The 22713-nt window shown below is 45.6% G+C and overlaps 1 protein-coding gene across 1 annotated transcript; it reads right to left on the minus strand.

Annotated features, from left to right (window-relative positions):
* Positions 1 to 1914: 1914 nt before the first annotated feature.
* CENPL (centromere protein L) lies at positions 1915 to 22634 on the minus strand. Its single transcript, XM_044302222.1, has 5 exons — positions 22502 to 22634; positions 20582 to 20746; positions 18955 to 19206; positions 16877 to 17419; positions 1915 to 2126 (listed from the first exon to the last, which is right to left on the minus strand). The coding sequence occupies exons 2-5, from the start codon at positions 20741 to 20743 to the stop codon at positions 2052 to 2054; spliced, it is 1032 nt and encodes a 343-aa protein (XP_044158157.1). The 5' UTR covers positions 20744 to 20746; positions 22502 to 22634; the 3' UTR covers positions 1915 to 2051.
* Between the last annotated feature and the right edge of the window lie 79 nt (positions 22635 to 22713).

The following is a 22713-nucleotide window of genomic DNA, read 5'->3' on the forward strand; positions in this document are numbered from 1 at the left end:
AGGTGCTGAAATTCAATGCATTAGACCAGGGATCAGCAACCTCCGGCACTCCAGCTGTTCTAAAACTACAACTCCCAGAATCCTCCTTTCACTTCCATGGGCGTTACAAGAACAGCCAGCAAAATTTGCATGCTGGGAGTTAGTTTCACAGCAGCTGAAGGTTGCTGCACTAGACCAGGGGTCAGCAATCTTCAGCACTCCAGCTGTTGTGAAACTACAATTCCCAGCATGATCCATTTATTTCTACGAGAGTTTGTAGAAGAGCAGCGCAAGTGTGCATGCTGGGAATTGTAGTTTCACTTGATATCCCTGCGCTAAACTCTTCTCTTTCCCGGTGGCCCAACATGACGGATGAGTCATAGCTCCCCATACACATAAGGCTACTTTCACACTCGCGTTTGGTGCGTATCAGTCATGGATCTGCACAAACGCATCCATTCAGATAATACAACCCTCTCTCTGCATCCGTCATGAACGGATCGTTTGTATTATCTTTAACATAGCCAAGACGGATCAGTCTTGAACACCATTGAAAGTCAACGGAGGACGGATCCGTTTTCTATTGTGTCAGTGAAAACGGATCCATCCCCATTGACTTGGGGTCCACTCACACGTCCGTGTGTGTGGATTCGCAAAACACAGACATCGGCAATGTGCGTTCCGCATTTTGCGGACCGCACATCGCTGGCACTTAATAGAAAATGCCTATTCGCGGATCCGGGCAGCACATCGCGCTGCCCCATAGAAATGAATGGGTCCGCAATTCCATTCCACAAAATGCAGAACGAAATTGTGGACGTGTGAATGGACCCTTACATTGTGTGTCAGAGCGGATCCGTTTGGCTCAGTTTCATCAGACTGACACCAAAACGCTGCAATGAGCGTTTTGGTGTCCATCTCCAAAGCAGAATGGAGACTGAACTGATGCATTTTGAGCGGATTCTTTTCCATTCAGAATGCATTAGGGCAAAAACTGATCCGTTTTGGACCGCGTGTGAGAGCCCTGAATGGATCTTACAAACAGAAAGCCAAAACGCCAGTGTGAAAGTCGCCTTAGACGGTCGCCCCGTTGTGGTGGGTATGGCTGATTTAATCTGACAATAGACTAAAGTGCGTGGTAAGTGCAGAGCCTGAGGGGGCGAAGCATGATACGGGAATTCTCCTTAGTGTCCTCTGAGTCCTTATGTCATGGACCACCAAAAAGAATGGGCAAAGTGCTTGGTATTGGTGGGATGCTAGAGGTCGTACGCTCAATTTATGAAGATGACAGCGATTCAACTCCATCATAGGACAGGGTTGAAAAATAAGTGATTGAATGCTTGTCTGATCCAAATTTAGTTTTGCGCTTGCAAATAAAAACCAACAGAGAATGAATAGGAACGGGTCCATGTACTGAACATGTGAGAAAAAAATAAAAACATGTTTATTTCACAAACAGGACATTAAAAGGGAACCTGTCACTTAGATTTTGTGTATGGAGCTGAGGACATGGGTTTCTAGACGGCCGCTAGCGCATCCGCAATACCCAGTCCCCATAGCTCTGTGTGCTTTTATTGTGTAAAAAAAACCCCATGATTTTATAGATATGTAAATGAACCTTCGATGAGTCCTGTCCCTGAGATGAGTCCAGCACCGCCCCGCATCCTCCTTGCTCCCAGATGTCACAAAGCAAGCACGACGTAATCTCGTGATGTGCAAGATTACGGCGCTCTAGCGTCAGGGAGCAAGAAGCAGATTCAGAGTATGCGGGGTGGTGCTGGGCTCCTTCACAGTGGGCGTGGCTGGGCTCCAGAAACATTAGTAACCTCATATACATAATAAAAGCACACAGAGCTATGGGGACTGGGTATTGCGGATGTGCTAGCGGCCATCTAGCAACCCATGTCCTCAGCTCTATACACAAAATCCCGGTGACAGGTTCCCCTTTAACATATAAAATACAACACAGAAGGGGCAAAACCACAAGATTTAAAAGACAAATTGGAAAAAAAAAGTGCTTCATCAACAAGAATGGATTGGCGGGCAGTGTCGGGGTGACCATGCCCATGTGTTCAATACTGGATGTTATTGATGGCCAGCTCCGTGATGAATCCCAGCACTCGGATTAGGTAGTCCTTACTGAGGAACTGAGGAGAAAACACAGAATAAGAGAATGTCAATGATGGGAGTGCTAGAAATACTATATACAAGGCCATAATGCGGACAGTAATAGGATGTGTTCAATTTTTTGTGGAACAACCATGCGGACATGGAATACACAGTCATTTCCGTTTTTTCTCAACCCCATTGAAGTGAATGGTTCCGCATACAGGACACAAGTTTTCCGGTATTGAGTTTTGTCATAGGAGCTCAATACTGGAAAAAAACGCTTCAGTTTTGTCCCCGGTCATTGTCAATGGGGACAACACTAAACTGAACGGAATGCTCCAAAATGCATTCCCAAACCGCAACATATTGTATTTTGCCTTCCGTCCTGGGAAAAACAGATCCGTCATGACCCCACAATAGAAAACGGATCCATCCTCCATTGACTTTCAATGGAGTTCAAAACTGATCTGTTTTGGCTATGTTAAAGATAACACAACCAAATCCGTTCATAACGGATGCAGGCGGTTGTATCACCAGTAACAGAAGCGTTTTTGCTGAACCCTGCCGGATCCAGCAAAAACGCTAGTGTGAAAGTAGCCTAAGTGTGCCATAAAGGTCCAGTTGGAACAACCCCTTTAACCTCCATGTTATGTCTATGAGACCCAGAACACAGCAGTTTGGTCCAGATAAACCATGGGAGCCTGGGCCCTGCAGCTGTCAGATGGACACCAAGATGTGGCCATATTTCAGCCTTAAATAATGGAGCGCACAAAGCACCGATAGTGTCTGCCTTGTAGCTTTAAGTGGATCTTATATAAATGATTTTTTTTTTTCCAGGCCAGGATTTGGGCAGCAATTTGCTAATTATTTCACCCTACATAGGTGTGAATCGTACAAAAACTAAGCTTCTCTCAATGCAAAAAAAAACTAAAACTGAGAGGGGCCCATGGCGCAGCATTGCACGAGAAGATCGTACCTTGATTGTTCCCAACGATCAACCCATTATGGTTTTGACAACTTGAAATGGTATTCTAATTAGACATTTAGGCCATTTTCACACCAGTGAGTTTTCGTCCAGACTGATCCTTGGCCCATACAATGAGTATATGCGCATTGGCTTCCATCGATCTTTTAGTTTAGGAAAAAGCGCTGCATGATCTATCTTCAGCCACTTTTTCACCCAGAACTGGTCCATTCAAGTCAATGGGTCAGTGGGAGGAAAAAAAAAACCCAAAAAAAAAACTGACAGCACACGCATGGTGTCTGGATGCAGTCTGTTTTTCACTGATGGCTGCTAGCAGAATCTGTGCGTTATCCTTCACTTTTTCTTCAAGCCCATGAAAAACGGATGCAATCCTGACGGGAAACCAACTGAAACACTGAACCAAATTGCAGACTAAACTAGTTCAATTATACCCTGACATGGTCCGTGTCGCCACACAATCCACCTCTGTGACCCCACTCATCAGGAGTCCTCAATGGCTTAGGCCTGCCAAAATAGAGGTTACTTTTCCAGAAAAGTGGTGGACCTGTGGGCATGTCACAAATAGACAGTCAGAAAGCCCCTTCCATGCCCAAATCCACTCTACACGTAATTTTCAGCTGTAGACACAAGTGAACATGGAGGGACCACACTTTGATCCCCAGTAAATTTCTGAGACAAATGACCTGGTTAACATGGTTAAAATAAAAGGCTTTCCAAGTATTAAAGGGGGTATCCCACTAATTACATTATTTTTTTTCAACTCATCTTGAGGACTCTTCCCTTTTTGTTGGTGGGCAGCAACTCACATGAGAGTCAAGCATCTGCATCTCCCAGGAGGCATTGCAATTAGCTCTTGTAATCCCTTCTTTCCCTGCATAGAAAATAGCCCCCCGACATACAACCGTGGCACTACATATTATTTCTTCACCATGTAATCACTACACCAGCCCTGAGGGGAAGAAGGGAGCAGGGAAGCTACTGAGCATGTCAGTCCACCTCTGAATGTGCGTGAAGGTGGTCCAGAAGGAGAAACAGCAGGGGGCGCCGCCAGAGGGAAAAACGTACATTAAAAATAAAATAAAAAAATAAAATAAAAATAAATATAGTATATTTATGGTGTGTATATTGCAATAGTTCTTCACTTGCAAAGCTCCATTCATTGCACAGGATGGATTAGATCATAGGCCTGTTGGGATGACCTGCCCCATGTCAGACATTTCTTCTTATCCTACAGGCGATATTCTACATAGGCAGAGGGTAGTGCAACTGCTCTACTCTAATTTTTGATTATGATTATATATATATATATATATATATATATATATATATATATATATATATATATTTAGTGAAGGAAAATCAATCAGACCTGGACTTGGTCAGGTACGGACTGTAAGACAAAAGGAATCCAGCTCCACATAGAATATTCTTTTTATCGACTTCCATAAAATCGAGACATCAAAACAGGACAAGTTGCTGTGACGCATTTTGGGCTATTACATTTTTAGCCCTTCATCAAGACAAAAACAAACTTAAAACCTAACTTTTATACACAGACATGATACGACCACTTGGATTGGATAATCATCCCCACCGGAGATCCACACCAAAATCGGTGAATAGGATTCGGCAGAGGGGAGGAGAATCCAGCCAAGTGGAACAGAGGCCCAATACAAATGAAGAATGTTACTTATATTGCAAGGTTAAATCATGTTTCTTCGGTATACACGTTCCAAGATTGAACATCCAATAACTTTCCCTGCTAAAAAGTTTCGGTCTACGATCTCCACCCCTGATCGGTGTAGTTACTCTTTCAATGCCCTGCACAAAAAACGCAGAGGCGTCACCTTTGTGAACAGACGCAAAATGTAATGTGGCCGCTGATACATTGCGTGTTGAAGAATGCGGGACGTCACTCAAAGGTTTCCGTATTCTGACCTTGAGCCGATTCGTGGTACACCCCACATATTGCAGCGCGCAATCTCGACAAGTGATGACATATACAACATATTCAGTATTGCAATTTATATATTGTCGCAACTCATGCGTACTACCATTAGACGTGGAAATAATATTTTTACTAACTGACATATGTGAACAGCAAATGCACTTTTTACTTCCACTTTTACCCTTTGTACTCAGCCATACTGGTTGGCAAAACGCATTCTCAAGAAATAAACTAGGACTCACTTTTTGCCCAATAGTCGGCGCTTTTCACTCTACATTTAATACCTGCTTCGGCAACATCTCCCCAACCCTCATCATAGCCTATGACTGGGACGTGTTTGCTATGATATTGCAGATAAGGGGATATTCTTTGCTGTAAATAGTGACAAAAGTCACTGGTTCACTCAAACCCCGTACATAGCATCATAGTAACATAGTCACATAAGGCCGAAAAAAGACATTTGTCCATCCAGTTCGGCCTGTTATCCTGCAAGTTGATCCAGAGGAAGACCCCTCTCTAGTAGCTATAGCCTGTAATATTATTACGCTCCAGAAATACATCCAGGCCCCTCTTGAATTCCTTTATTGTACTCACCATCACCACCTCCTCAGGCAGAGAGCTCCATAGTCTCTCTGCTCTTACCGTAAAGAATCCTCTTCTATGTTTGTGTACAAACCTTCTTTCCTCCAGACGCAGAGGATGTCCCCTCATCACAGTCCTGGGGATAAATAGATGATGGGAGTGATCTCTGTACTGACCCCTGATATTTTTTTTTACATAGTAATTAGATCTCCCCTCAGTCGTCTTTTTTCTAAAGTGAATAACCCTAATTTTGATAATCTTTCAGGGTACTGTAGTTGCCCCATTCCAGTTATTACTTTAGATGCCCTCCTCTGTACCCTCTCCAGCTCTGCTATGTCTGCCTTGTTTATAGGAGCACAGAACTGTACACAGTACTCCATGTGTGGTCTGACTAATGATTTGTAAAGTGGTAGGACTATGTTCTTATCACCGGAATCTATGCCCCTTCTGATGCAACCCATTATCTTATTGGCCTTGGCAGCAGCTGCCTGACACTGGTTTTTGCAGCTTAGTTTGCTGTTTATTAAAATTCCTAGATCCTTTTCCATGTCAGTGTTACCCAGTGTTTTATCATTTAGTATGTACGGATGACTTGCATTATTCCTTCCCATGTGCATAACTTTACATTTATCAGTGTTAAACCTCATCTGCCACTTATCTGCCCAAGCCTCCAATCTATCCAGATCACTCTGTAGTAGTAAACTGTCCTCATCAGTGTAAATTACTTTACACAGTTTAGTGTCATCTGCGAAAATTGATACTTTACTATGCAAGCCTACTACAAGATCATTAATAAATATATTGAAGAGAATAGGGCCCAATACTGACCCCTGAGGTACACCACTAGTGACAGTGACCCAATCTGAGTATGTACCGTTAATAACCACCCTCTGTTTTCTATCACTGAGCCAGTTACTTACCCACTTACAGACGTTTTCTCCCAGTCCGAGCATTCTCATTTTATATACTAACCTTTTATGTGGTACAGTGTCAAATGCTTTGGAGAAGTCCAGATATACGACATCCATTGATTCGTCCGCTGTCAAGTCTAGAACTTACCTCCTCATAGAAACTGATTAAATTTGTCTGACATGACCGATCCCTCATGAAGCCATGCTGATATGGCGTTATTTGCTTATTTCCGTTGAGATGCTCTAATATAGCATCCCTCAGAAAACCCTCAAACAGTTTACCCACAACAGATGTTAAACTTACCGGCCTATAGTTTCCAGGCTCTGTTTTTGGCCCCTTTTTGAATATTGGCACCACATATGCTATGCGCCAATCCTGTGGGACATTCCCTGTCAGTATAGAGTCTGCAAATATCAGAAATAAGGGTCTGGCTATGACATTACTTAATTCCTTTAGGATACGGGGGTGTATGTCATCCGGTCCTGGCGATTTGTCTATTTTAATCTTTTTAAGTCGCTGTTGCAAATCTTCCTGGGTCAGACAGGACACTTTTAATGGGGAATTTATTTTTGCATTCGGCATTTCATCTGACAATTAATTTTCCTCAGTGAATACATTTGCGAAAAAAATATTTAACAGCTTTGCTTTCTCCTCGTCGCTCTCTGCGACTCCCCCCTCATTACTCTTTAAAGGGCCGACACCTTCAGATTTATATTTTTTAACATTTATATAATTGAAGAACATTTTAGGGTTAGTTTTACTCTCTTTGGCAATTAATCTTTCGGTCTCTAGTTTGGCCGCTTTTATTTGTTTTTTACATGTTCTATTTTTTTCCTTATAGTTTTTCAGTGCTTCCGTGCTACAGTCCTGTTTTAGTGTTTTATATGCTTTCTTTTTGTCATTTATTGCTTTCTTTACAGTTCTATTTATCCACATTGGTTAACCTTTTATTCCCATACGGTATGTACCTCTCACAATGAGATTTTAGGATGTTTTTAAAGATATCCCATTTTGTGGCTGTATTTTTATTTTTGAGGACTTTGTCACAGTTAGTTTGGCCTATGGCCTCTCTTAGTTGGCTAAATTTAGCTTTTTTGAAGTTTGGTATTTTTGTTCCTCCCTGTAGAAACGCTCTTTTGAATGATAATTGGAAGGTTATTACTTTATGGTCACTATTTCCCAGGTGTCCCCCAACCTGCACGTCTGTTGTTCTGTCCGGCCTATTGGTTAATACTAAGTCCAGTATGGCTGTCCCTCTAGTCGGGTCCTGAACCAGTTGGGAGAGGTAATTGTCTTTGGTTATTGCCAAGAACCTGTTTCCCTTATGAGATATACAAGTTTCAGTTTCCCAGTCTTTATCTGGGTAGTTGAAGTCCCCCATAATAACCACCTCATTAGGATTTGCCGCCTCGTCTATCTCGATTCCGTTTTCTCTTCTTTTATACTTTCTTCCATTAATTTGAGTAAACACAAGGGAGTCCCTGTTCTCTAGCTCTATGGATGCTCTCCACTGAATATCCCCAAGTCTGCAATCTTGCCGAAATATCAGAAGCCTCCCTAGAGAAAAGATCAAGGGTAGAACAATTTCGTTGAGCCCTCAGCATTTCCCCTCTGGGAATATTCCTGGCAACATGAGGGGGGTGACAGGATGATGCATGGAGCAAGGTGTTACCCACAGTGATTTTACGTAAGTGCAAGTATGAACTATATGACCGTCTGGATCCCCCCACAGAGAAAAAGCCGGAATTAGTACTTACCGGTAATTCATTTTCCATGAGATCACCACGACGGCCCGTATTTCCCTCCCTATTGTTTACCCGGGGGTTGATATGATGTAATATCTTCTCCTGTTTGCTTATTCTTTCACGTGTGTATCCACCACCCTTTACTCTGATATTTTGAAAGCACTGGTGTTTGGTGGTGGGAGGGGAGCATTTAAACCTTTCTCTGCTTCCTGCCCCTACAGAGGTCAGGGGGTCAATCTCATTGTATGGCCGTCGTGGTGATCTCATGGAAAATGAATTACCGGTAAGTACTAATTCCGGCTTCCCATATCATCACCACGACGGCCATACAATGAGGTATAGCAAATATGAATCTATGGGTGGGACACAGACTGAAGGACTTTTTGTCCGAAGGCCATATCAGTCTTTTTAAAGAGGTCCAACCTATAATGTTTGGCAAAGGTATGGATACTGGACCAAGTGGCAGCCTTACAGATCTCCTCTAGGGAGACACCCGCTCTTTCTGCCTGAGAGGAAGACATTGCCCTGGTAGAGTGGGCTTTGATATTGCCCGGGCCCGAAAGATTCTGTAAGGAATAACAGGAAGTGATGGTAGCTTTGATCCATCTGGCGATGGAGGACTTGGAAACTTTCTGACCCTTGTTTCTTCCTCCAAACTGGATAAAGAGGCAATCTGATTTCCTAAAGTCTTTAGTGGTCTCTAAATAATCCAGTACTGCCCGTCTGACATCAAGTGAATGAAGGGTAGATTCCCAATCATTAGATGGGTTGTCAAATAGGGAAGGAAGGGTGATCTCCTGGTCCTTATGAAATTTCGAGACTACCTTTGGTAAAAAACACGGGTCTAGTTTTAGGACTATCCTGTCATCCAGGACCTGTAAGTAAGGCTCTCTAATTGAAAGAGCCTGTAATTCACTTATTCTTCTGGCTGAGGTGATGGCAACCAGGAATGCAGTCTTGTAGGATTTGTGCTTCAAGGAGCAGTCACTCAGAGGCTCAAACGGAGGATGAGATAGTCCCCTAAGGACGATGTCCAGATCCCAGGAGGGTACATGAGGTCTTAGGGTCGGACGTAGCCTTGTTGTTGCCTTCATGAAGCGTTTTATCCACCTATGGCCTGCCAGCTCGGTGTCGTAAAAGCAACTAAGAGCTGATATTTGTACCCTGAGTGTGGACGGTCTTAATCCCATGTCGAAACCTCTTTGTAGAAAATCCAGAATCATTTGGATGTTTGGGGCCGAGGTATTCGGTGAAGGCGAACCTGACCATGAGCAAAAACGCTTCCCGATTTTTAGGTAAATTGAAAAGGTCACCTTCTTCTTGGAAGCCTTTAGGGTTGAGATTACTGCATCTGATAGACCCTGACGCTTTAGGATCTGGGTCTCAGGATCCTGGCTGCTAGGTTGAGGAAGTCCGGGTCCGGGTGTAGGATCGGACCTTGGTGCAGTATGTCTTGTCTCTTTGGCAGAATCCAAGGACCTTCGCTGGCAAGGTTCCACAGGATTGGGAACCAGCTCCTCTTTGGCCAGTAGGGTGTCACCAGTATGACTGAAGTACTGTCTTGTATGATCTTCTGTACCACCCTCGGTATTAAGGGAAGAGGAGGGAAAGCATAATGGAGACCTTGGTTCCATCTGAAAGAGAAGGCGTCCAGAAACCTCGGGCTGTCTCTGGGGTGTAGGGAACAAAAAACTGGTAACTGAGTTTACTCGAGTGGCAAAGAGATCTATTGTAGGACCACTCCGAGTGATCTATTCTTGCCCGGCTTAGGTAGTCTGCCTCCACATTTAGAGACCCCTTCAGGTGGACTGCAGACACTGACTGGACGTTCGCTTCGGCCCAGGCGAATATTTTTGTCGACAATTCCAGTAGGCTGCCCGAACCTGTGCCCCCCTGATGGTTTAAATATCTTATCACTGTCGTATTGTCTGACAGGACTCTTACGTGATGGCCCTGAAGATGAATCTTTGCCTGCTTTAGAGTTTTCCAGACTGCCATCAATTCTCGGAGATTTGATGACTGAAGGCTAAAAGATTTGGGCCAGACTCCCTGGTAATAAGCTTCTCCGACCTTTGCTCCCCAACCGTACTGGCTTGCGTCTGTGGTGATCTGGGCATAGGGATTCCTTGACCACTGCACCCCCTTGGAGATTTTTAGCTTGTCCTTCCACCAAAGGGAGGTCTTTACTCTTTGAGGGATGATCACCTTTTGGTCTAAGGAAGATTCTCTTCTGTCCCAAACCCTGAGGATCCACATCTGTAGGGTTCGAAAGTGGATCTGACACCACTGAACGGACGGAATGCAGGATGTGAGGATCCCCAGTAGACTCATTGAGTCTCTGATGGAATAGAGATTCCTTGAGTTGAAGATGGAGATCTTCCTCTGGATGTCCTGTATCTTGCTCTGAGGTAAGCAGGTTATCTGTTTCTGGGAATCCAGAATAACCCCCAGGAACTGGATCTTTGTTGTCGGATCTAACTGAGATTTTTTTATGTTGATCAACCAACCCAGACCCTCTAGGGTTTGACGGAAGAAAACTAGATCTCTCAGCAGGAGATGAGCGGAGCTGTTCGAAATCAGGAAGTCGTCTAAGTACGGGAAAACCGTCAGACCTTTCTTTCTTAGATAAGCCACTACCTCGATCATTAGCTTTGTAAAAACTCGAGGGGCTGAAGATACGCCGAAGGGGAGAGAGGTGAATTGGTAATGAAGAATCTTGCCCTGATGGTCTCTGACCGCGAACCTTAAGAACCGCTGAGAGCTGGGATGTATTGGTACATGATAGTAGGCGTCGGTCAGATCGACCGAGCACATTACTGAGTTGCTCTGGAGCAAGGGGACTATAGATCTTAGGGTCTCCATCCTGAATTTCTGGTAGGTGATGTATCTGTTCAGGCGTTTTAAGTTTATTATGGTGCGGTAGGAACCCTCCTTTCTTCACTAGGAAGAGGTTTGAATAGAAACCCCCTCCCCTTTCGGATTGAGGTACTTCCGTCACTACCCCTTTTGCGAGTAATTCCCGGATGCCCACGTAAATGGGATGATTGGAGTCTGGGATTGCCACCTTGGTGACTAGAAACCTCTTTGGGGGAGGATCCTAGAACTGTATTCTGTAACCCGATCTTACAATCCTCAGAGCCCAGGAATTTGAGGATATTTCCTCCCAGCGGGGAAAAAACATCCTCAATCTCCCCCCCCCACCCCGATGTCATTGGTTTCCATTTCCTTTTTGGGGGACAGAAGCGGGAGCCCTACCTCTCCCCCCCTTGGGGTAACTGAAACGGGCCGACTTGCCTTTACCAGTGTATTGACTACCTTGGTTGGAAGGGGCACGAAAGGGATACTTCCTTTTATAGACCTTTTCCTCTGGAAAACCCTTCTTTTTAATCGGAGGCCCTTTCTAGGATTTTCTCTAGTTCAGGTCCGAAGATATACTCTCCAGAAAAGGGGATACCACATAATCTGGACTTTGATACTTTGTCCCCCGACCACACTTCACCCACAAGGCCCGGCGAGCTGCATTGGACAGACCCGCATCCTTTGCTAAAAACCGTACCGACTCCGCGGAGGCGTCTGCCAAAAAGGCTGTAGCGGATTTTAACAGGGGAATGGCGCTCACAATCTCATTTGTTGAGGGATCGCTGGAGGCCCTATTCTCTAACTCAGAGAGCCAGATGAACATAGATCTAGCGACTGATGTGGCTGCTATGTTCGATTTAAGCGTGAACATAGCCGCTTCCCAGGATCTTCTCAGCAGGCCGTCGGCCTTTCTATCCAGTGGGTCTCTGAGCTGAGAAGCATCCTCAAATAGTAGGCTGGTTTTCTTATTGACCCTAGCTACCTGGGCGTCAATCTTAGGGATGGTATTAAATGTTTTAGCTTCTTCCTGATCAAAGAGAAGCCGGTTTTGGAAAGATCTGGCGACACCTAGCCGCTTCTCCGGATCTGCCCATTCATCCAAAATCATCCCTCTGATGTTTTCGTTAATGGGGAAGACTCTGGATTTCTTCACCCTGAGGCCTCCAAACATTTCATCCTGTACTGATGGCGTAGAGGGCACCTCCTCTACTCCCATAGTAGCTCCGACGGCTTTTAAGAGCTCGGGCATATCCTCAGAGGAGAAATAAAATTTCCTTCTGTTTTCAGAAAAATCCCGCTCAGAGAGCTTGTCTCCATCCTCCATATGTTTAGAGGAGGAAGCTGAACCCCCATAAACCTCAGAGTCGGATGAGACATCATCGTTCGATTTGTGCCGTTTAGCGGGGGACTCTGAGACCACAGGACAGGGCCGCTCCACAGGTTTCTCTCTTTGAAGAGAAGAAAAAGTCGCAAAAGAAGACAATCTCTTCCTGCATCATGGACTTAATCTCGTCCATGAGGGACGGTTGTTCCTCCTGGACAATTTTAGCAATGCAATCCCTGCATAGTTTCTTAGGATAGTCACCAGGAAGTCGTTTGAGGCAAGAAACACACTTTAATGACTTCTTGGGTTTTCTCAGAGGATCTTTTGCAGTCTGGAAAAGCCAAGAGAACCCTCATTAATAATAAGCCCTGGTGAGAGAGGAAGAAAAAAACTCTCCCCTATGGGGAACTTACAGACGGTAGAGTAGAGGCCTCGGTATGGTCCGATGCAGACATCCTGAAATACAGCCCAGAATAAGGAATGTACTCACCGCAGGACGCTGCGGTAGGAGAATCTATTTGAATTCTCCCGCCTCCTGAGACCGGCCCCCTCCGTCCGCGTCACTTCTGGAAACGTCCGGCTACCCGGAAGTGACGAATTTATATAGCGCCGCCCGGCGCACAAGCCGGCCTGGTTTCAATGAACCAGCGGGCATTCCGTGCACCGGGAGCAGGCCCCAGATGAAACCGGAGGCAAGTCTCTCCCTTCCCCTCCCTGTCCGGCGTTGGAACGGGACCGCGGGCTGACAGGAAGGGGGCCCGCTAAAGCAGGTACGCGACTCCCACTTCTGGACCTTCATCTCCACGGCGGCTGCCTGCGGAGACCTTTCTCCGCCCCTGTCCTCTGTAGGGACAGGAAACACTGGTGTTTGGTGGTGGGAGGGGAGCATTTAAACCTTTCTCTGCTTCCTGCCCCTACAGAGGTCAGGGGTCAATCTCATTGTATGGCCGTCGTGGTGATGATATGGAAATCCAAAAACACAATCGAAAAAGGATCACTGACCATAGAAACACAATCATTTAAATACTCCACAAAAGGAACCAGATCCTCTGCATCACCCTGCCACACCCACAACATGTCATCAATGAAACGCCCATACCATTTCATAGATGTAAGATATGGGTTACTGTCCGAAAACAAAAAGCAACTCTCCTCCCACCACGCCATGAACACATTGGCCACAGAGGGAGAGAATTTAGCACCCATGGAAACTCTGGATAATTGTAAATAATATAAACCATTAAAACATAAAAAAATTATGCTTAAGTAAAAAAATCAATACAGGTGCAAAGAAAATCACGGAGTTCCAGGGTGTAATTGCTTTACATATCCAAAAACCATTTTAAAGCTAAAATAGCCAAATAGTGTGGAATGTTATAGTGAGGTAATATCGTCAGTAACCCACATATATTCTTTTTGCCATCTAAACTGATGATGGAGGACTTTACAAGTATCTTTAAGATATCCAGGTATAAGGGGAACAAGGCGTTGCAGCGGGGAATCGACCCACTCGGAAAGTCGTTCAGAGTATGACCCTATCCCCGCCACTATAGGTCTAAAAGGTGGAGGGAAACCCTCCTTGTGCACCTTAGGAAGAGCATGGAAAATGGGTGTATTAGGGTTGTGCACATATATAAATTCCTTTTCTTCATCAGACAGAATACCCAAATACACTCCTTCCTGAAGGATGTCGTACAACTTAGTCTGATAATGGGGGAGGGGGTTCGTTGCCAGTAGTGAATAGGTATTCTCATCTTTCAGCATACTATCAATTTGCATTTTATAAACGTCACTATCTGGCAACACTCCTGCTCCCCCCGAAGGGATTGAATAAGAAACCTTTAAATGTAATAGCCCGAAATGCGTCACAGCAACTTGTCCTGTTTGATGTCTTGATTTTATGGAAGTCGATTAAAAGCATATTCTACGTGGAGCTGGATTGGGAGATATATATATATATATACACATACATACACACAGTTCTAAGTAGATAAATTAGAGGTCAACGGTTAAATGGCAGCAGTGATAATACACAGGACTCGACATGTTGCTGTTAAGCTGCAGGAAGTCTGGAGAGAACAGATAAGACTGTGCCGTGCTCATCCTGAGAGAACAGTCACATCCGAGAGAACAGCAGGAACCATACTAGCGCACATAAGGCCCAATAAAGTAAATAGCTACGGCCTATATAAGGCTACTTTCACACTAGTGTTCAAGTTTTTCGGTATTGAATTCCATCATAGAGGCTCAATACTGGGGAAAAAAACGCTTCCGTTTTGTCCCCATTCATTGTCAATAGGGACAAAACGGAACAGAATGGAATTCTCCAAAATGCATCCCGTTCCGTTTAGCTGCGTTCCCAGACCGGAGAGCAAACTGCAACATGTTGTATTTTGCTTTCTGTTCTGGGATGCAACCGGATCTGTTCAGAACGGATGCAGATGGTTGTTTTATCAGTCACGGAAGCGTTTTTTGCTGAGCCCTGCCGGATCCAGCAAAAACGCTACTATGAAAGTAGCCTTAGACTGGCCAGATCATCACCAACAAGCATTCGTAGAAACGCTCGTTAGCGATGATCTGCCTGTGTAAAAGTTCCGCCGATTACCCGATGAACAAGGCAATTAGGTAATCGCATATTATATGCAGGCTACAAAATCATCATTTGCAGGTGGCGGATTGTGCTATTTAATCACGGTCTGCTGCCGGCAAATATTATTCTGTAGGGGGATGAGCGATGGCATTAGCTATCGCTCCTCCCCATACTGTGGAGGAGATCATCTAATAGCAGCGTCTCCTCCACTGATGAGCAGGTGCTGGTCAGGAAGGAACTCCTCCCTCCTGACAATCGTAAGGCTCACCTGCAGGTCTAATACAGAAAAGTGACATACCAGGTAGGACATCCTCCACGGCCTAGGTCTTACCTGCAGCAGGAGCTCCACTTACTGGGGTGCACCGCCATCACACCTGGCCTGTCAAAGTGCAGAGGGTGCGGCAGTTGCAGAGAGGGCAGAGCCTCTAGGTGTAACCAGAGGTTGCAGTAACGGCTGTACAAGCGTTCAGTGCATTTTACTTCCTATAAAGTCTTTTCCCTGCCATTCATGAGCGCAGTGCGCACTGCCAACAGTGCCTGAATTAACCAATAAAGCGTCGTACAGCGAGAAGCGATGTTATTGGTCGGTTTGGCGGGCTGCCGAACCATCTGGCACACCACTCTGAAGCAGCAGCGCGCAATTTAATTACACATGCACACCATCTGCACGGGGCAACTCTAGCAGCGGGTAAATAGGGATCACCATGTACAGGACCTAGGGCAGTGCCCGCCCTCCGGCCCAGCTACCGGTGAACATGGCTGCCGCTGTGTCTTCAGCTACTACTCAGGATGACCTCGGTAACTTTGCTACCATTTTTGTGTGGTGAGGGGCACTGCGGGTAGGGGGGGGGGGGGCACCGGGTATCAGTAACATCTTTGCAATATGTGTATTCATTTGTCGTGTATGTGCGGATAATTAGTCGTGCCACTGCAGCCTCCAGTGTGTGTATGCTCCAAGAAGGAGGAGGGGGCAGGCCCCTGGCACTGCTGTTCTGAAGTGGCCCTCAGAGGCAGACAGTGGCAGGAAGGCTCGTGGCTCCCAGGCCTCTCTGCAGTACTTGTGCAGACACAGGCTGGAAGTGAAAGCACAGTCTGGATCTTGTCACTCTCCATAGCGCTGGTTCACTTCCATGTTATAGGTCATATGGGTGTGTGACACGTCATGGGATCCACTGGTGTGGACAAGGAGGGGGTCCCAGTGCACCCAAAGATGCCTGTAGCTCCCATGGATCTCCGTGCAGCTTTACGCCACCTATAACCAGAGGGCTGTTGCAGCCCACTCTCTCGGTCACGGGAGCCTTCCCTTTTTATGAATAGTGTAATTTCTAATTTGGTTATTTGACCATAATATGTCTTTTTTCAATGTGCTGTTGATTTAAAGCTTCACTTTTGTTTTCATCTCATTAAATAACCAACTAATACTGACTTAATTAGAAAACCTCTGTGAAACTTCTTTTAAAACTTTCAGTAGATATGAGGCAGATCGCTAAAGAAAGTTATTCCTTTAGAGATATATCGTGTGTTGCTGTTTATATTCCTCACAGTAGCACTTAGCTACTAGTAAGGCCTCATGCACACAAACGTATTTTCTTTCCGTGTCAGTTCTGTTTTTGCGGACCATATGCGGAACCATTCGCTCGTGTGAAAGAGGCCTAAGGGAATGAACGATTGTAGTAATGATCATTCATCCCCAACGAGTGGGCAAGGATTGGGAAGAAATATTCCTATGAACGCTCGTTCCCGGTCATTGCCTACCATCATCCTGATAAAAGGGCCCCTATTCTATATCTTGTCCACTACTCATCTATAACAGTACTAGGTTTTGGAACTGTAAATCACTCACCTTCACTTTTCCTTCACTATGCGCTGACGCCACGGATGCAGTCACCTTGATGAGCTGGGTTGCTGATAAGTGGATTCTAAAGTGTCTGAAGAAATGCGAGTAAAGACATTGGAATAAATTGTCCACTTCCTCCAACGTGACCTCGTCCTTTGATTTATGAATATTATTCCATAAAGTCTTGAAGTCCTCTGCGTGGATGGCATAAGAAATGTCCATGCGAGGTTCGACGGGCACAGAGAAAACAAGCTCTGTGGCCGACACTGATCCAGACACGTCATACCCGGTCCACATTGCCGCTAGCCACGTAAGGTCCTGAGAACTGATCACCAGCTTGCCAAAACAAGAGTCAAAGTTTCTTTGGAACCACGTCCCTACGATGGCCGTGAGCGCCTCGGAGCCGTTATACAGGAAGAGCGGGAGGCAAGTAAATGTGTCTGGTATCACCTCCAATAGATCGTCCTCTGTGTACGTCCCGCAGAACCAACCTGTCCACACAATCCGGTCCTCTGTGCTTGCCTTGGTGAGAGGAGGCTTGGATGAAATCTTGTGGAGAGAGAGCAAGAAACACGGGGAGAATTTGAGGACATAATGCATTTTATTAGCATTTTACCATGTATGACACACATCACAGGCTAAGGAACAGAAGTAGTAGAGGGATGCAGGACACACATACTATCCATCTGCTATGGTGTTCTACTTAAAGGGCATCTGTCAGCAGTTTTGTACCTATGACACTCGCTGACCTGTTACATGTGCGCTTGGCAGCTGACTGCATCTGTGTTGGTCCCATGTTCATGTGTCCACATTGCTGAGAAAAATGATGGTTTAATATATGCAAATGAGCCTCTAGGAGCAACAGGGGCGTTGTCATTACACCTAGCTCTTCTCTCTGCAACTGCTGTGCCCTCTCCACTTTAACAGGACCATGACAGTGAAAACAGCACATGTCTGGCCCTGTCAATCAAAATTGCGGATGCTGAGAGAGCTGAGCCTCTAGGTGTAATGACAACGCCCCTGTTGCTCCTAGAGGCTCATTTGCATATATTAAACATAATTTTTCTCAGCAATGCAGGCACATATGAACATGGGACCAACACAGATGCCTTCAGCTGCCAAGTGCACATGTAACAGGTACAAAACAGATGCCCTTTATAACTGGAGCAGGTTGTCTCTGGTATCCACAGGATAGGTCATGTCAGATCACTGGGGTCTTATTGTTGGGACCCCATGTAGTCCTTAGAAGTAGGGGTCCCCGAATCCCCTTTTCTAAATGGAATAGAGGTATAAATGCTGATCCGCAGCTCCATTTACTTGTATGGGACTGACAGACCGTGCACTGTCAGTCCTATAGAGATGAACGGAGTGGTGGACCGACACAACTCTATCCAGAGAAGGGGACTTCTGGTCTCAGGATTGCTGGGGTCACTGCAGTCGGACCCCCAGAGATCTGGCATTAACACCTATCCTGTGGATACTTTTTGTGCGCTAAACTCTTTATAGGGTTTGTCAGTGAATACATAATTTCTAATAGGTTTCAGCAGCCTGCCTTCCATACTGAAAGACCATACCTATCTGCTCTCCGCTGTTCTGGTCCATGCCAGGGCGGAAGAAAACATGCCCCAGACTGGAAGACGGGAGCAGGTAACCAAGATTCCTTTCAGTAGGGGAGGCAGGCTGCTGGCACCCGTCAGAATTAGGTATTCCCAGAAAACCCCTTTAAAGGTTTCAGTCTCAGTAACTTTATAATGACATGTTCGAACTTTTTTTTTGTAATCAATTCCTCAAAATCTCTGATTGCTGTCAGTCAACAAAGAACATCATTGCTTACTTCTAGTGGGTAAAACAATCTATCAAAAGCTAAAAATTTAAACCAGAGGTGATATTGGTACATTTATGACATCCCCTATATCACCTTTCATCTATAAGGAGGCATAAAACAAAAAAATAAACCAAAAAATCCCAAAGCAGCTGAACCCCAGCAGATCTACGATGCAAGTTTTGTAGACCACGAGGGCTCTCCCCAGTTTGTGGTCTTTGGGCTCCATTTCACCCGGTCATCATAGCAGTTGTCGCCTCACCTGTATGAGCACAGCCAGTGGATCTCTGTCCTTTCCTTTGAGTCCAGGTAAACAGGAAAATGTGGCTTTTAGGCTCAGCTCTGAGCCCACTTCAATGGCAAGACCCTTCTGCTTCTCGGCAGCTATGTGGGCAGACAGGTGCTTGGAATACTCTTTCAGTCTGGTGTATGAGAAGTTATACATCGGGGTCACGCTGTACAAGGTCCATTGTTTTTGAAGGAGCAGAGCAGCCTGTGCCGCATCCAGAGTTTCCTGAGAATACAATTAATTTACACATCGTTACATATCATTTTGTATCAATTCTTGTTAATGCTGCTGTCCTTTCGAGTTACCTTTATGCAATGTCAACTAGCAATTTAAAGGGGAGGTTCCCCTGGGGGCCTCTAGGGCAGACCTGCAGAGGGAATTATACTTACCTGAACCCGCCACTGGGTCCCGGCTCCTTCGCTCCAAGGCTGCATCTCTCAGGTCTTCTCACATCCACATCTGGTTTGCAGCAGTGACGTGCTTCTCTTACTTCATGTGATGCATGGGAGACACATCACTGCTGAAACCAGTAAGCGAAGGAGCCAAGACCCAGCGGCAGAGATCAAGTAAGTACAATTCCCTCCGCAGGTCCAGCCAGCCTAGGGGTCTACCAAAGAACAACCCCTTTAGGGCTCACGCACACGACCGTTTGATGTTTTGCGGTCCACAAAACTCAGATACTGGCCGTGTACATTCGGTATTTTGCGAAATCGAATGGCTGGCCCCTTATAGAACAGTCCTATCCTTGTCCACAATTTTTGCGAAACGGCCATGCAGACATACGGACACGGAATGCACACAGAGTAATTTCTGTTTTTATTTTTTTTGCGGCCCCGATTGAAGTGAATGGTTCTGCATAGGGGCCGGAAAAAAACAAACGGACAAAAAATACGTTCGTATGCATGAGCCCTTAAAGTATCCCTTAAAAGAGGAGCCGTCACCTCTCCTGACATGTCTGTTTTAGTAACTACTTGTATTCCCCATGTAATAACATCTTGTCAAGTAACTATGGCGTGTCATTCTTCTATTATTCCTACTAAAAGTTTATGAATTGCCAACTGGGTGTTGCACAGTAGGACTTCCAACTGGATGAACCTTTAGGGCTCATTAACACGACCGCAGCCTGTTTTGCATTCCACAAAACGGACAAGAATAGGACATGCTCTATTTTTTTTGCAGGTGCCACGGAACGGACAGCACAAGGCAGGAGCACCACACTGAACCAGTACTGCAGCCCCTTCATTCTCAGGATCAGACCCCCACCAATCAAAGGGATGGCACATTTTAATAATAAATGATAAAAGAATCGTACGGGCTTCACTTGCCCCTATACAGGCGCATGCTGTGCAATGAGAACTATATCAGCACTGTGTAATGCAGGGGTCAGCAACCTCCTGCACTCCAGCTGTTGTGAAACTACAACTCCCAGCATACACAGCTCTTCAACTGTTCTCTGAACTCCCATAAAAGTGAATAGACCATGCTGGGAGTGATAGTTTCACAGCAGCTTGGGTGTTGAAGATTACTAACCTCTGGTGTAGTGGGTACAACAAAAAATTTATATATATTTATTGAGAAAAAAAATAAAATAAAAATCTACCTCCAAGGGGGTGCACTGCGGGATTTTTCTTTTAGACAAGCTTCGCAATGCAGATCGTCGACGTGCAGAGGTCAAGCTTCCGGGAGGATACCTCGAGCTGTGAAAATGACGTGCCGATGACCTAGTTCTGGGGGTTAACACCCCATCGCTAGGCGTTTGCATGTCCTGCCCAAAATAACACAATGTCAGTCACTGTACAGTATATAAAACATTCAAAGGGTCACTGAGGTTTTTAAAAATATATATAAAAAAAATATTGAGATGTATCAAAGCTGCTGATCGATGGAGGTCTGAATGCTGAGAATGCTGAGACCCCCACCGATCACTAGAACGAGGAGAGAGAAGTGCTCACACAGCATGTTGCATCCCCTCGCTGCAGGGCTCAGTAGAAAGTCTACGGGAGAGACTGCAGCAAGAAGAGAGTGCCAAGCGAGCGTTCCCCTCTTGTTCTAGTGATTGGTGGTGGGGGGTCTCGGCACTCAAACCTCCATCAATCAGAACCTCCGATGTGTCGCTATAACATATCAAAAGTTTTGCCATAGTTCAGTTACACAACGAAACGGATGACAATCTGCTGAAAATGTGATTGGCCAGGATGGAAAATTTTGGCTGTAATGACACGTCTACGGTATGATCAGCTGAATTTGGCCCCTCATTCACCACTCTGCTTTAGGAAGGTTTCTCCCCCACCGGCCTCCCTGGTCGGCCAGTTTAGTCATGACTTCTGATAATGTTTGCTCGATCCCATAGACGACCGATCGGCCGCTACGTGGAACATCATTCTCTAGTGCAGTGGTCAGCAAGATGAGGTGTAACCACAACTCCCAGCATGCTCCATTCACTTCTATGGGGGTACTGAAAAGCAAGTGTGCATGCTGGGAGTGGTAGTTTCACCACATCTGCAGTGCCGAAGGTCGCTGATCCCTGGCAGGCGTAATGGAATAGAACTGATCGGACCATCAGACAGTCTGGGTTTCTGTATGGTCATAGACCGATCACTAGACTTCAGGAAGAAAGTCAAAACCGAAGAGCTTTTTGGCTTTATTTAGTGTTTTTTTTTTGTTTTAATTGTAAAATTCAACGCTACATCGCAGTTCCACGCTGGAAGCAAAAGTGGAAATGTTAGACGTTCTGGATTATTGGATGCCACTGTTTTTCAGGCCTCATGCACACGGCCGTATCCATTTTGGGTACGCAAATCACGGATCCGCAAGCTACAGATACTGGCCGCGTGCAACCTTCAATTTTACTCCCATCTGTACAAATGCCTTATTCCAGTTCGCAAAACAGACAAGGATAAGACGTGTTCTATCATTTGCGGAACGGCCGCACAGGTGACATTTTTTGCAGCAATGAACGGGTCCGCGTTACCAATAGCAAAAATAAATAAAATGGTGGTTGGATCCAAACAGGCTTTTTGGCAGATTGCACATAGGGTCCGATTATCTCTATGGGTTCCACGGATGCGATCGGCGTCCTCTGCCTCCGTGTGTCCATTCTGCAAATGACAGAACGCGTCCTATTCTGGTCCCTATCGCTGACAACTGACATTTTTAGTAACAGGAGTGAGACAAATGCAGATTACACGCGGAAGGAGTCCGTATTCTGCGGATCTGCTGTTTGCAGAGCGAAATACAGAAACGGTTGCGTGCATGAAGCTTTAGTGTATGGATAATGCAGGATGAGCCTCTATGGAATGCAGATTCTGGCACACGCCGTATCCACGGTTGCTATGGGCAACACATCCAGATTTCCCTGCACCCTCTATATATAGGAGCCCAATAATCAGCCAGTAACAGGTTTTCTTAGCCCTGAGATGCAGACATATACAGTACTACCACCCAGGACCACCACTGCAGGCTCCAGGTCTCAGCAGCTCCCCCTGCAAGATATACTTGTATGCGACAAAGAGGCCCTTACAGCAGTGCAGGAGAAGGCCGCTCTCGCTCGCAGTACACAGCAGTCTCCGTCGCCGCTCCGTATACCCCGTACGTTGTACAATCCGTCGCCTCCACTTTGGCGGTTACACTTTTCAAATCCCCCCCCCTGAACTTTCCGGAAATTACCGCAGCCCACAGGGAAACGAGGCGTGGAACGCAAACCAGGACCTCGTGACGTCATCGCAGAGCGTT

Source organism: Bufo gargarizans, chromosome 7, assembly GCF_014858855.1.
Source record: "Bufo gargarizans isolate SCDJY-AF-19 chromosome 7, ASM1485885v1, whole genome shotgun sequence".
NCBI classification, from domain to species: Eukaryota; Metazoa; Chordata; class Amphibia; order Anura; family Bufonidae; genus Bufo; species Bufo gargarizans.